The sequence below is a fragment of the Aspergillus foveolatus genome (genome assembly GCF_047715535.1).
Source record: "Aspergillus foveolatus strain CBS 279.81 unplaced genomic scaffold BDW70scaffold_14, whole genome shotgun sequence".
Taxonomy (NCBI): domain Eukaryota; kingdom Fungi; phylum Ascomycota; class Eurotiomycetes; order Eurotiales; family Aspergillaceae; genus Aspergillus; species Aspergillus foveolatus.
The window spans coordinates 153,609-167,844 of record NW_027396078.1 but is presented as its reverse complement, the minus strand read 5'-3'; the positions used below and the strand labels follow the sequence as shown (position 1 = coordinate 167,844).

The 14,236-nt window shown below is 52.7% G+C and overlaps 5 protein-coding genes across 5 annotated transcripts; 3 read left to right on the top strand and 2 right to left on the bottom strand.

Moving 5' to 3' along the window:
* Positions 1–2: 2 nt before the first annotated feature.
* BDW70DRAFT_149004 (putative glycosyl hydrolase) lies at positions 3–2,582 on the bottom strand (the record flags this gene model as incomplete). The annotated part of the gene is made up of 1 exon (XM_073738945.1): positions 3–2,582. One exon carries the CDS (start codon positions 2,580–2,582, stop codon positions 3–5), a length of 2,580 nt encoding a protein of 859 aa, XP_073597608.1.
* A 702-nt stretch (positions 2,583–3,284) lies between these two features.
* On the top strand, positions 3,285–4,872 carry BDW70DRAFT_158407 (glycoside hydrolase family 76 protein; the record flags this gene model as incomplete). The annotated part of the gene is made up of 4 exons (XM_073740510.1): positions 3,285–3,360; positions 3,419–3,874; positions 3,931–4,190; positions 4,252–4,872. 4 exons carry the CDS (start codon positions 3,285–3,287, stop codon positions 4,870–4,872), a joined length of 1,413 nt encoding a protein of 470 aa, XP_073597607.1.
* A 218-nt stretch (positions 4,873–5,090) lies between these two features.
* Positions 5,091–6,369, top strand: BDW70DRAFT_158406 (zinc-dependent alcohol dehydrogenase; the record flags this gene model as incomplete). The annotated part of the gene is made up of 4 exons (XM_073740509.1): positions 5,091–5,202; positions 5,276–5,563; positions 5,630–5,799; positions 5,854–6,369. 4 exons carry the CDS (start codon positions 5,091–5,093, stop codon positions 6,367–6,369), a joined length of 1,086 nt encoding a protein of 361 aa, XP_073597606.1.
* Positions 6,370–6,866: 497 nt separating this feature from the next.
* On the bottom strand, positions 6,867–8,495 carry BDW70DRAFT_22845 (Zn(II)2Cys6 transcription factor domain-containing protein). Its single transcript, XM_073743546.1, has one exon. It carries the CDS (start codon positions 8,088–8,090, stop codon positions 6,897–6,899), a length of 1,194 nt encoding a protein of 397 aa, XP_073597605.1. The 5' UTR covers positions 8,091–8,495; the 3' UTR covers positions 6,867–6,896.
* A 1,118-nt stretch (positions 8,496–9,613) lies between these two features.
* Positions 9,614–13,162, top strand: BDW70DRAFT_149001 (uncharacterized protein; the record flags this gene model as incomplete). Its single annotated transcript, XM_073738944.1, has 3 exons — positions 9,614–9,661; positions 9,707–12,411; positions 12,457–13,162. The coding sequence occupies 3 exons, from the start codon at positions 9,614–9,616 to the stop codon at positions 13,160–13,162; spliced, it is 3,459 nt and encodes a 1,152-aa protein (XP_073597604.1).
* Between the last annotated feature and the right edge of the window lie 1,074 nt (positions 13,163–14,236).

Sequence of the window (14,236 nt, the reverse complement as noted above, 5' to 3'; positions counted from 1 at the left end):
AATCAACCTGTAATCTCCCTCTCGAGAACATTGCCTCCCTTCACGGTGATCCGCCACTCATTTGCCTCGAAACCCACCGTCACCGTCACTTGCTCCCCTGGGAACATCGTGATATAGTTATCGGACCAAAAGACTGGACGCACCTGCTCGCCGGTCATAGGATCGTGCACGGTGAGGCGAACAAAAAAGGCAGGGATGCTTGACATGTTCTGTAGCCGTACTCGAAGTTGCTTCATTGATGGATTTGGATGAGCGAGCAGATCAATACTCGTATCCATTTTAGCCTGCTCCAGTTGGCTCAGCGAAGTAAAGTCCGCATAGCGTGTAGTCGGCGTACAATACCAGGTTGATTTGTCCCAATCCAGTCTGTCCATACGGCCATTGAGCCAGTAGACGTTCCGACTGATTTCCACGTCAGATTCAGAGAGAACTAGGCGCAGCAAGGCCACCGTCGCCAATGTCGAGATTGCAGGGATCGAGAAGACTTGCTTGGACGTGATCGCAGTGGTCTCAACTGCCTCCTCGCGGTGATACAGTCTTCTCCCACGGAGATCGATATACTCAGCTGTAATCCGGCGTGCGCCAGCAGACAGCGAGTGGTTGATCAGGTAGATACTGCTTGACTGGTAGTCAAAGACGACATGTTCTGGCCGTGCGCCTATCTTAGCTCCGTAGTATGCGCCCATCTGGTAGAGGTAGTAGTCGAACAGTTGCCAGTGTAGACTCGGCCAGGCGCTGTTGAGCATCCAGTAGATGACGCCCGTCGCCGGACGAGCAGCGTTTTGACGCGCGGCAAACGCTTCGAACTGCGCACGGGTGGCTTCATAGTCCATGACCTGGCACTTGAACACATAGTCCTCCAGGCTTGTCGGGCTGCCGTATCGTCTCTTCAAGGCCCTGTTATAGATCTCGCGGTTATGAAACACACTGCCCGGCGGCGCTTGGTGATAGTGTCCGGCTTGGGGTTTGCCCCATAGCGATGCAAGGTCGACATCGGACAGAAACCGTCTCAGACTACTCAGCTCGGGCGTTCCAGAACCCGCACTGAGTTCTGATGCGAAACCAAATGCTGCACCAAGACGGTCTCCCCACCAGTAGCCAGGCGGCACCCAGTCGTAAGGGCCCTCCATTTTCATGCCCGAGGAGGGGAGTTGCGGCGGGTGGCCACGTTTGCTGGCAGACGCAATTACAGGATTCGACCAGTCCATGCGGTTCAGGGCATTAAGATAGGCTGCAGTCGCGCGTTCATCAGGCCAGTAATCGGAGCCAACAAGGAATGCGAGCATGCATGGATGAGTTTGCATCATCTCAGCTTCATGCAGCATGGATGCCTCGCCGATCCTGTAGTCCTCGTCCTTCCATACCTCGACCCCGTCCACATCCTCATTATATGTCCAGCCTTCCCACTTGTCGCAGCACTCCCACCCTGCCATCACCAGCAGCCCTAGACGGTCCGCTACTCCATACAGTATGGAATGTTCAAGTTTTCCTTCTAGCCGAATGGTATTGAGCCCTATATGTACTGCATAACGCAGTATCGCCTCAACTCGCTCGGCGTCGAAACGCAGAAAAATGTCAGGAGCATAGCCTGCACCGCGGACTTGGAAAGGGCGGCCATTGATGAAAAACTGGCCGTCGCCGTGATCATTCAGTGTGTATTCAACTTTGCGGATTCCGAACCCGGCCCAAGCGGAGTCTGATATAAAGCTTGGTGGAAGTGAGACGTTGAGGTCGACCCGGTAGAGTGGCTGCTGACCCCAAGCAGCTGGCCACCATATTTGCACTTGGTCATCTTCCAAGGTCGTTTCTAGTGCGACGGTTGAGCTGCTATGTGACAGCAAGTACATTCGGCGAGACAGCGCGATGTTCTGCGAATTGCCGGGTACCGCGATTTGGCAGTGAACGGCGACATCTTGAGGGGTATTTTCGTGATTTTCAATCTCAGTCTTGACAGTTACGGTCACTCGGTTGTGCGGATTAGCTTCATCCTGGACGTAAGTGACGCGGAGTGGCGAGACTGAAACAGGGCCGGTGATCTTGATAGCGACGTGGCGCCAGACTCCCATACCGTTGTCAGGAGGCGCTGGGTTCCAGTCGGCAAACGAAATGGCCATGTCTTTGAGGTAGTCGGTTGGCCATGCCTGGATGAGAAGGCAGTTGACCTCAGGACGGATAAAGGCCGTCACCTCCTCCGTACGGCCTGCATACGCGCCCTTCTGGTCCTCATGCGAGACCATCAGCTGCCCGTTGATGAAGACATCGGCCTTGGAGCTCACCCCGTGCAGGTTAAGAAAGACGTGGTGCCCTGCATCCAGCTCGGGAATTGAGAACTCCTCACGGAACAGCCACGGAGACTGGAAGTGGGATTTCTCGATCGTCGAAAGCGTGTCAGACGTGAATAGTGTCTGTTCATTGTACCTCCCGCTGTCTATCAATCCGCCCATGACAGTCCCTTTAGGGCCGATGCGAGACCAATTCGAGACGTCGGCATGGGGGAGAGACCAGCCGCTGATAGGACCCTGGAGGACCTCGGTGTTTTGGATATGCCATCCCGGTATCACGATGCGGTTCTTAAGGGCCATGGATACTGTGAGATGCTGGATCATGTCAGGAAAATGCATTCGAGATGGTCTGTTGGAAAGAGAAGAGGGGTCGTAAACGCTCTCGAGTGAGGAAGGTGCTAGCCATACAGGAACTGTTGCACAACAGATGCCTGAGCCCGACATCAGCAATGACGAATTACTATGAGACATCCAACTGGGCCTGCATTAACGTCTGTTCAATCATTGTCTAGCTTGTTCGAAAGTTGCAAGCATATCCAGTCAAAGTCTCTGGTTCTCTCGCGACTGCGGCGGACAAGTATGAAATACATTAAAAACACCCAATAGACGGTAGCCAGCGCTCAGTCAAGGTAGCTATGACAGCCATATACTTGAGAGCGCGGTCTGGGAACCAGCGTTCAGAAACTGGCCGCTCACTCCACCAGCCGGGCCGGAATTTAGGGCTCATCCAGCACCAGGAATACTATTCCGAACCTACACCGGGCCACACATGATCAGCGGGACCGGCTTCATGAAGTAAGTCAGCTGTCAGAAACTATTCTATCTCGACTGATTCGACGGGGCCAACAAACCATGTGGGATTCCGCCGGTCCAGCATTCCTGTCGCATCCCAGAAATGCCTGAGATCAACAACGCCGCGATCACAGTCGTCCCACCCCTTGATCCATCTCTCCCTTTGACAACCCCAGTGTATAGCCTGCTATCGCCCGCAGCCAGTCCAGCATGAAGATACTATGGAATCTGGTGCTTATCTTCCTAGTTCCTGTCCAGGGGGTCAAACTAGATCTAGACAACACCGGTAAGCTGCCTTCCCGCCCAACGCGACCATTGCTAAAACCGCCCGTCCGTCCCCACAGTCTCGGTCAAGAAAGCATGTTACGCCATTGCGAAGAACATGCTCTCGCACTATACGGGCTACAAGCCCGGCGACGTGCCTGGAAATCTCCCCAATCCGTACTACTGGTGGGAAGCAGGGGCAATGTTCAACGCATTGATCGACTACTGGTTCTACACGGGTGACAGCCGATGGAACAGCATCACAAGTCAGGCGTTGATATGGCAGGCCGGTGAAACGGGGTCATTTATGCCCGCAAATCAGACACGGACAGAAGGGAACGATGACCAAGGCTTCTGGGCATTTGCCGCCATGAGTGCGGCAGAGAGGAACTTCCCCATGCCGCGGGACAGACACGGAACCCCCGGACCGGATTGGCTTGCCATGGCACAGGCAACGTTCAATACACAGGCGTGGAGATGGGATACAGAGAATTGCGGTGGTGGCTTGAGATGGCAGATTTTTACGTGGAATGCGGGTGGGTTGCCTATTCTTCTATATTCCCGGCTTCTGGCGCTGATTTCCCTGGTTTAGGATACATGTACAAGAATACCATCTCAAACGGATGCTTCTTCAACCTCGCCGCCCGACTGGCCAGGTACACAGGGAACCAGACGTATGCTGACTGGGCAACAAGAGTTTGGAACTGGACGCATGCCGTTGGATTCATGACGGACGACTACTCGTTCTACGACGGGGCCAGCATTGACGGGAACTGCACCAACTTCGACCATGTCCAATGGACGTATAATGCGGGCGTCTATCTTCTCGGTGCTGCAGCTATGTATAATTACGTAGGACCCCTTCGTCTTCACCATGCGATCCTCGTCTCTCCGGGTATTGACAAGCAAGTAGACAAACGGCGACCCTATATGGAAGCAACGTACAGAAGGCATAATCAACGCCGCGCATATCTTCTTCGCCGACTCCCCCTCGTCCAAAGACATAATGTACGAACGCGCCTGCGAGCTCATCAACACTTGCAAAGTCGACCAGCGCGCATTCAAGGGCTTCCTGGCCCGCTGGATGGCACAAAGCACCCAGTTCGCACCTTTTACATACGACATGGTGATGCCCAAACTGCGTTCCTCGGCGCTTGCGGCCGCAAAAACATGTACTGGTGGCAGTGACGGCGCAGAATGCTCACTTAAGTGGACAGAGCAGAAGTATACCGGTGGACCGGCAGGTGGGGATGTGGGGATCCAGATGGCGGCGTTGGAGGTTCTCCAGTCGACGCTTATCCAGAAGGTTGAGCCGCCCGTCACCAGGGAAGAAGGGGGGCGGAGTATTGGAGATCCGGCTGGGGGGTCAGAACCCCCGTTGCCTACGCCTGCTTTGTTGGTGAGGGAGATTGAGACGGGGGACCGAGTGGGTGCGGCACTGGTGACGATTTTCATGGCGGGGTGCATAGTTTGGAGTGTCAAGTGGGCGGTGCATGATCCAGGCACTTACCGTATAGTCGAAAATAAATCCTGATCCGGGGTATGCGTCTTAACCATATTGGAGGAAACGTTGAGTGGGCTGAGGCGAGGAGGGGAAGGGGAGGGGGAAAAGCGGGGAGCCGAGGGTCTCTTTCTGTATAGCGGGTCTATATATAACAAGCAAATATCTTCACCTCGCTTGCTGACGGCATTCGTGTAAAAAGCGCGATTTGGACTATATCCCAGCAGTACTTTAGGACACGCCAGGGCAGCATGAGCTCCATCACCCCCTTTGAAATTCCCACCCACTGCAAAGCAGGGGTCATCTATAACCCAGGCCCAAATTTCACCGTCAAAGTCGAGGATGTCCCAGTCCCGCAACCAAGTATGACTTTCCCACTCGACTTTCTCCCATCCACGGTTAGCAAGTCCCAGCAAAGCTTACCGTTCCCCTACAGGAGCAGATGATATCCTGATAAGGCTCAATGTCACTGGTCTCTGTCAGAGTGATGTGCACTACATGCTGGACGACCTCGGTATCTCAATGAGCACCTTTGGGGTCAGAAGCCCAGGTCACGAGGGCGCCGGGGTTGTCGTAAAGGTGGGCGAGAATGTCAAGAACTTCAAAGTCGGCGACAGGGCCGGTATCAAGCCGATGATGGATACGTGTGGAGCTTGTACCAGTTGCTGGAGCGACAAAGAAACGTACTGTGCGGGGGCTGTGCATACGGGGTTGATGGTTCCTGGTGCGCATCCTCAAAATTTCTGGTGGGCTCTCAGACATGAGGTTTATTGACACGGGGAGGTGCTAGGCACGTACCAGCAGTACATCGTTTCTCCCGCGCGATATGCAACGCCTATACCTGAGGGGATCCCTGATGAGATCGCCGCGCCAATTATGTGCAGCGCGTCAACGATATACCGTTCGCTGGTAGAGTCGAGGCTCCAGGCGGGCGATTGGGCTGTTTTCCCCGGTGGTGGTGTATGTCGCTCTTATCGTATGAGTATGCCTGGTCTCCAGGACTGACAAAGTCAGGGCGGTGTCGGCATCCAGGGCGTCCAACTGGCATCAGCGATGGGCATGCGCCCCATTGTTGTCGATACTGGCGATGAGAAAAGGAATCTAGCGCTCAAGATGGGCGCTGAGGCCTTCATCGACTTCAAGACCGTCCCTGATGCAGCCGCAGCCGTGGTTGAAGTCGCGGACGGGATAGGCGGGCACGGTGTTTTCGTCACAGCACAAGCTGCGTACCCCACTGCATTGGCATACCTGGGAACCCGCGTTGGCGGGGCTCTGATGTGTATTGGCGTTGCGCCTGCCGGAACCATGAGTATCCCCGTTGACCCTAACTTGCTGCTCTTCAGGAACACCCGGATACAAGGGACGCTGGTTGGCAGTCGGCATGATACGATCAAGGCGTTGGATTTCGCACGAAGGGGTAAACTGAAGCAGATCTGTGAGGTTTGGCCGGTAGAGCGCTTGCCTGAGGCTGTTGATAGACTGAGGAAGGGGCTTGTTGCGGGGCGGATGGTGGTTGATTTTAACCAGTAGTTACTCCGTGTACCTGAGCGCAATTCAGATTGATGCTTCTCTGTGATGAAGACCGGTAGAAGCCAGGTATTCCCAAGAAAGACAGGTTGATGAAGTTAGAAGAGATTTCCACAATGCTAACGTAGTGTTGGCGGCTTACCCAATACCACAATGTCACGTTGTGTTTAAGTAGAGATTTTATATTTTGTATCCAGAGTGGCCGTCTTTGTGTGAGTTGACAGCGGCAGGGAGAGCAGTGTGGCCATTACGTTGACGCGATACTATAATGAAGACTTTTATTGAACAATTTGAGCTATGGTTACAAGAAATGAGCATGAAGTAGAAGGGCCGACATTCAACTGGAGAGGCAGTTCCTGCCAAAAATGGACGCGACATCAGGTGACCTTACGACCAACACAAGTGCTCGGTTCTCCCATCCGGCTCTTTTCTACCGAGAACAGATATCGTGGATCTCTCATATAATATAAACCCTTGTCGCATGACTGGTATCATTATATTTCATTTCGTCGTGTCTACTCTGTTTGGCTCTATATTCCAGCCAAACTCTGGCTGCTGACCTGCGAGAATAGCATGACCAGTATCCCAGCTTCTAGCGAGTACGCTTGTTTCCAAAAAGACGGTGAATGCGTCTCCTCCATCGCCAGCCGATAGCAGCTCTGCAACATGTGCATTGTCGTGCTTCTTCCCTCCGCCTGCATCCTTAATCCAACCGCCATCGCCATGTACACATGGAAGCGAGCCATTGACACCGAACAAACACCGCCGAGATGAGCAAAATGCGGGGAGTAAACAATGTCAAGGAACTCGAACAATTGGCCACGATTCAAGGGATAAGGTGCGAGATTTTGTCGTGAGCTCTGAACGCGGTCGAAAAATATATCCAGCAGCATTTCGGCCTCGAACTTGCTTGGTGTCCAGGAAGTCTCCATGTTAGGCGAGACTGGTGACAGATCGAAAATGCTCGGGTCAAGGTCACTCTCGAGGCCAAGTCCGGAGAGATCGCCCGGTGCAGAGGTCCAATCCGCGTCGAGGCCGAGCGACGAAATTGAGGAACTGCGCGATCTTGATGGCCCAGGCAGGCTTCTTGGGGACAAATAGGGCATGATATTTTGGTTCGGTGATGGGCATGCAGCTATCGGAGGCGAGATCGCTACAGTGACAGGAGGCCGGAGACTGTCCACACTGTCTAACGGTCTCGATTGAGTAGGAGCAAGCGGGCGAAGTAATGGCGATTGGGACAGCGACACCGGGGACACTGGAGATACAGGCGAGACGGTATCTGCGTAGTCGACGACTTGAATACTCGGTATCTCCAAGTGCGATAATGTCGGAGGTTGGATTTGGCCGAGCTCGTCAATGGATATGGCCGGTCCCGGAGAGCCGAAATCGGTAGCTACGTGAATATTCGGCCATGTCTGTGTCGAATGTTCACTTGCCTCCTGACCCTGCGTGCTCGATATCCCAGCCGTGAATTCAGCGATTTGCGCCTCGAGCTGGCGGACGCGTTGTTCTAACGCTTGAGTATCATTCTTCTGTATTCGCACGCAGTTGATCCGAAACCGCCGACAAGTAGCACATGGCGTCTCTCCATCACAACGAATTTTTCTCCTTCGACACCTTTCGCATGCCGATGTGACCGTCTTTCCTCGGCCAGAACCCGCCTCACTCGATGACTGAGTAAGAGACTTCCCTGGCTCTGCTGACGCCCGAGATACACTCATAACGAACTATGTCTAACTCCCCTCATGGCGCAAGGATAATAGTCTGGTCGAAGTGCTGTCCGAGTTCGGAAGGCGTCGTGGCATCAGCAGACAGACGAGCGTGTACCAGAAACGAAAGCAAAAGAGCCAAACACGCCTCATGCGCTGAGTTGCAAGGCTCTGACTGGGGGAGCAACAGGTTTTGTTTTCAACCCCCGCTGCACTGCCACCCTCCTAGCTCTCAACCCGTCCACCCCCGCATGAGTATTCACTATTCCTGTATCAGCGAAAGGTCCGCCAAATCCAGGACGATGCGGTGATCAGATATTGTCAAAGATGCGGATGGGCTCCGTTGTCTATGGACAAAATCGACAAGCAAGAATTGGTGTGCATGTGTTGGCGATGTTGAGGGTAGGTTGCGGCCCGCCTTGGTACTCCAATTGTCTGGGTGAAAACAACGATAATGGTCGTGCAACCGAAAGTTGCACAGGAAAATGACTAAGAAGTGTCACAGGAGGTTCGACTCAGTCCAAACCAACCCATTGACAATCGGCGGCTTCCCTACGCGAAAGTACAAAGTATCATTGATAACGGCCACTCTTTAAGAGTATGGCGAGGACGAACCGCCATGCTGCGCTTGTCATACCTTGAGAATTCTGACCCACGACCCTCGGCCAAACATAGATAAGGTGCTGTTTTTCTACTTCCGATGTTCCCCATATGCGGGCTGAGACGATAATCCCTTGGCGTCTTCCCAAAGACAAAGTGCACCTTCCTGACTCGGCCTACGAAGTTGCACAACTTTGAGGGGGAAAGCCGATACAAAGCGTTCAGTTTAACGCAAGAAACAGGCAAGTCGCCGGTGATATTGACAGCAATAAACGGACAGCTACACTGAAGCGCGGTAGTGGCTCATAGCAGCAGTTGGGAAGAACTCGTTGCCACCTCTGTAGCGATCCATGCACATCGCAGCTTGGTGACATGGGTGGGATGAAACAACCAAGAACGCAGCATGGAGAATCCACGAGAGATGACATAGGCCGCGAGCAACAAAACCCAGCAGAGTTTCTTGGACCCTGACTCGAGAAGCTCATAGAGCCAATCATAGAGAAAACCGGCCAACGCACCGCTCCAGCTCCTCACCACAGCGTCCGTCGTACGGAGTCCTGCCGAGTGTAGGAGCAATAACCCTAGTCGATCTCATATGGCACCGTGGTCAGAGAGCTACCCAAGTCCCTGGCGGAAGCCGGGACCGGTGGATATTCCGCAGCATTCCTTGCACGCATTAGAACCGATTGTACCTTCGTCGCTGAAGATGGCACAATTGACAAAGATTGAGATTCGAGGCCCTACTGCATTCGCGGAGTGGAGTCCGCTCCGTAGTCTTGGAACTGCTTGGCTAACCAATCCTGTCCGCACTTAAAGGAGGCTGTGCAATGCTCATCACTTACTAAAAGTTCATCGATATCCTGAATCTCGCTAGCTTGCTGGTTGTTGTCTCCAATGGAAGCTCTGCTTTGTCTGGCCTGCTTTAACTAAACGAGATGGCGTCGCCAGGGTCTGTTCCGGCGATAACTTTCGATCGCGTTTCTGTACGCTGCTCGTCCGTGTTACTCTCAGCCGCTAATGATGTATAGGAAACACCCACAGCTGAATGTGATATACCGAGTCAGGGTCCCTATGGTACGCGCGAACGGTCACACAGCAATTTGACCGCGATCGGTAGCGACTTTACTGGACGGGATAGAGCGATGAGCGGAAGCACCATGGCCACCAGCAGTGCCGGCCTCGAAGTCCCGAAAGGAAAAGAGAAACTATCTTCAAGTACAGCGCCGAGCGTGTTTTCATCCGACGAGCAAGAAGGCGCTTTGCGCCCTGATCCAGGAACCGAGGCGGACTTTCACGTCGACAACAACCCGTTTGCATACTCACCAGGGCAGCTTAACAAACTACTCAACCCAAAGTCGCTTCCTGCATTTGTTGCTTTGGGTGGATTGCCGGGTCTGGCAAATGGACTTCGAACCGACTTGAGCGCCGGGCTCAGCACTGAGGCAGCTGGCGGCGAGAAACATACACAGTCCAGGAAGGAGCTATTTGCAGACAGGATCCGCGTGTTTAAGGAGAATGTTTTACCAGAGAAAAAGGCGACACCGCTGTGGAAGTTGATGTGGCTGGCATACAATGACAAAGTGCTAATTTTACTTACGGCTGCCGCGGCGATATCTCTGGCGTTGGGACTATACGAGACGTTCGGGGTGGAGCATGAGCCTGGTTCTGGAATGCCGTTGGATTGGGTGGAAGGATGTGCCATTTGTGTTGCTATAGTGATTGTGGTCATGGTCGGCTCGCTCAACGATTACCAGAAGGAGAGGGCGTTCGTCAAGCTCAACAAAAAGAAAGAGGATCGCGAAGTCACGGTTATACGATCAGGAAAGGCAGTCAGAATATCTGTACACGAGGTGTTGGTCGGCGATATTTTACATTTGGAACCTGGAGACTTGGTTCCTGTGGATGGAATCTTCATCGACGGGCACAACGTTAAGTGCGACGAGTCTTCAGCTACTGGCGAGTCAGACCAGCTCAAGAAGACAGGTGGGGAGCAAGTGATGCGACTACTGGAGCAAGGACATACCAAACAACAGGATATGGACCCGTTCATTATTTCCGGTAGCAAGGTTCTCGAAGGTGTCGGGACCTGTCTCGTCACATCTGTCGGGGTGAATTCGAGCTATGGCAAAATCCTTATGGCAATGCGTCAAGATATGGAGCCGACCCCGTTGCAGAAAAAGCTGGATCGGCTTGCGAGTGCGATTGCAAAGCTAGGAGCAAGCTCTGCCATCTTCCTTTTTCTGATCCTTCTCTTCCGCTTTCTTGGAGGATTGTCCGGCAACGATCGTAGCGGTACGGAAAAGGCATCCCAGGTTACTGACATTCTCATCGTCGCAATTACAGTAATTGTCGTTGCTGTCCCTGAAGGCCTGCCATTGGCAGTCACTCTTGCGCTAGCATTCGCCACGACGAGGATGGTGAAACTCAACAACCTTGTTCGCGTGCTAAAATCCTGTGAAACAATGGGCAACGCAACGACAGTGTGTTCTGACAAAACTGGTACCTTGACAACAAACAAAATGACAGTGGTGACTGGCACATTCGGAGACGAGGACTTCGACGACAAGAACCAGACTGGAAAAGCACGCCGGTCAGCTGCATTTGCAAGTTTGCTTAGCCCACAACAGAAATGCATGATCATCGAGTCAGTCGCGATCAACTCTACTGCATTTGAAGGCGAGGAGAACGGGGTTCCAGGATTTGTTGGCTCAAAGACTGAGACGGCCTTGCTAGGGTTTGCCCGCAATGTTCTAGGTATGGGCCCACTTGCTGAAGTACGAGCCAACGCGACAGTCGTGCAGTTAATGCCCTTTGACTCTGGAAGGAAATGTATGGGCGCTGTTATCAGGTTGTCAGATAATAAGTACAGGTTCCTCGTCAAAGGTGCCTCGGAAATTCTCCTTGGATACAGCTCGTCCGTTTGGAGGCCGAGCGGCCCGGTTGACTTGGTGTCGAGTGAGCGGGAACGTCTCGAACAAGTGATCCTTGACTACGCGAAGCAGTCACTTCGCACCATTGCTCTGGTCTCCCGGGAGTTCTCAGAGTGGCCGCCGAGGCATGCAGTTGACCCTGATGATTCATCTCAGGCTGATCTCGGTCTGCTTTTGCAGGACATGTCCTTCATTGGCGTTGTTGGTATCCAGGATCCCATCCGGCCTGGAGTTCCAGAAGCTGTCGCCAAGTGTCATCATGCTGGTGTCGTTGTTAGGATGGTGACCGGTGATAACATGGTTACCGCCAAAGCCATTGCAACTGACTGTGGTATCTACACTGGAGGAATTGTCATGGAGGGTCCGCACTTTCGTACGCTGTCTGATGCCGAGTTCGACGAGGTCCTCCCGCGCTTGCAGGTATTGGCCCGTTCCTCACCAGAGGACAAGCGAATCCTTGTCACCAAGTTAAGGGCTTTAGGTGAGATCGTTGCAGTGACCGGAGATGGGACGAACGACGGTCCTGCGCTCAAAGCTGCCAACATCGGATTTTCCATGGGTATTGCAGGGACAGAAGTGGCTAAGGAGGCTTCAGCTATTGTGCTTATGGACGACAACTTCTCCAGTATTCTCACGGCTTTGATGTGGGGACGTGCCGTAAATGATGCCGTGCGCAAGTTTCTCCAGTTCCAAATCACTGTCAACATTACGGCCGTGCTTTTGACCTTCATCTCCTCTGTGGCAGACAGTGAGATGCGGTCGGTCCTGACTGCGGTGCAGCTCCTTTGGATCAACCTTATTATGTAAGTCTATTCCGTATTCCCTATAACATGTATTAACCTGATCAGGGACTCTCTCGCCGCTCTTGCGTTGGCGACGGATCCGCCCACAGAGGAGATTCTCAATCGTAAGCCCATCAAAGGTGGCGCCCCGCTAATTTCAATCACAATGTGGAAGATGATCATTGGGCAGTCCATCTTCCAGCTCATTGTAACACTGATTCTGCACTTTGGGCCTCGCCAAAACTTCCTCGACTATCCCGATGACGTCCGCCGCTCAATCGTCTTCAACACCTTTGTGTGGATGCAGATCTTCAACGAGTTTAACAACCGCCGCCTCGACAACAGGTTCAATATTTTTACCGGCCTGCACCGGAACTGGTTTTTTATCGGGATCAACTGTATCATGGTTGGTTGTCAGATAGTGATTGCCTTTTACGGCGGTGCGGCATTCAGCATTGTTCGAATCCATGATGAGCAATGGGCTATCTGCATTCTTGTGGCTGCCATCTCGCTGCCGTGGGCTGTCGTTGTTAGGCTCTTCCCGGATGCTTGGTTTCATGCTATTGCAAAATTTGTTGGGAAGCCGGTTGTGATGGTTTATCGGCCGGCGAGTCGAGGGGCAAGGAGGCTGGGAGCGAAGATCAAGGCCTTGCGGCGGAAGGATGGCAACGACGATGACGATGCCAGTGACTCGGAAGATGAGCTTGAGTCTGCGCGTGCGAATACTGTGCAGAGCCCTGCGATCGAAAAATTTGGTGAAAATAATGTCTAATGGTGCTACGTCGCTTCTTGCTTGCTTTTGCTTGTTATGCAAATACATAACTGACAGCCGTTCTATCAAAGACCACAATGGACCTGATTCTTCAGATTTCTTAGCACAACTCATGCTTGATTTACCGACTGAGCATCCTCGATGCCGTGGCAGCTCGAGGGGACGCGCTCGCCTGCGGGAACGACACGAGCTCCCGTCAGCCCTTAGCAATGAACGGCGGCGTCCCTGTGTCAGTCATCTCTTTGTCTTTGTGTCTTTTGATTGTGTGGTAATAATCTACCGACGCACTGCTTGGCGTCTGCTGACGAAAGGATTGTATGAAAAGCAGCACAACCCTCCTGTCTTCTCAGTCGTCGTCCTCAAAATTTGCATTGTCCCATTCCATTCTTCCTCCCATCCATCCAGCGCAGCTGCCATAACCCCAGGATCGACCCTTCCATAACCTTTACCGCGAAGTGGCAGGGGTCCACGCCTTAGGGCTTGAGCCCCTGCGCGAAAAAGAGCCGAGGTCAGAGTTCGAACCAGACTCTCACGCATCCAATACATTGAACCTTGACCTGAAAGCTGCTTGGCTGATGATTGAGCACAGTAGTTCTTGAGCCTTCTAAGCTCTTAATAATTCATGATACGTGCTGGTTTAGACAGTCTCTAGTAGACTTGGTACCAATGAATGTCGAATGTGAACCTGGGGGTAAAAACTCCACATGCGCATGAACAGTTAATGTATTCCAAGCGCAATAGTAGACAAAACAATAGTGGAAATACGATGCCAACCAATGTTGAAACGAGGCTGTCGAGCCTGGTTAAACCTATTAATTAACGCAAATTGAATGAATATGAAGAGTGAAGAATCTTGAAAACTTCGATCGTCTCAGGTGACAGCTGCACGCCGTCGTTTTATTGCATCTGCACAAGGCCATGTCGAGTTCAGAACGCTATTCTTTGATATCTGAAGGCGCTCATATATGATTTACTCCAGGTAGGGGACGGTTGAGCAGGAGTATTCCGTATCTGCATCCCATGCATGCCAAATGGTCACGCCGAATCATCTACTTACGTTAGAGCTTGCTGCAA

Excerpts from the sequence above, each read along its gene's own strand:
- BDW70DRAFT_22845 (XM_073743546.1), bottom strand. The coding sequence starts at position 8,090 with ATGAGTGTATCTCGGGCGTCAGCAGAGCCAGGGAAGTCTCTTACTCAG.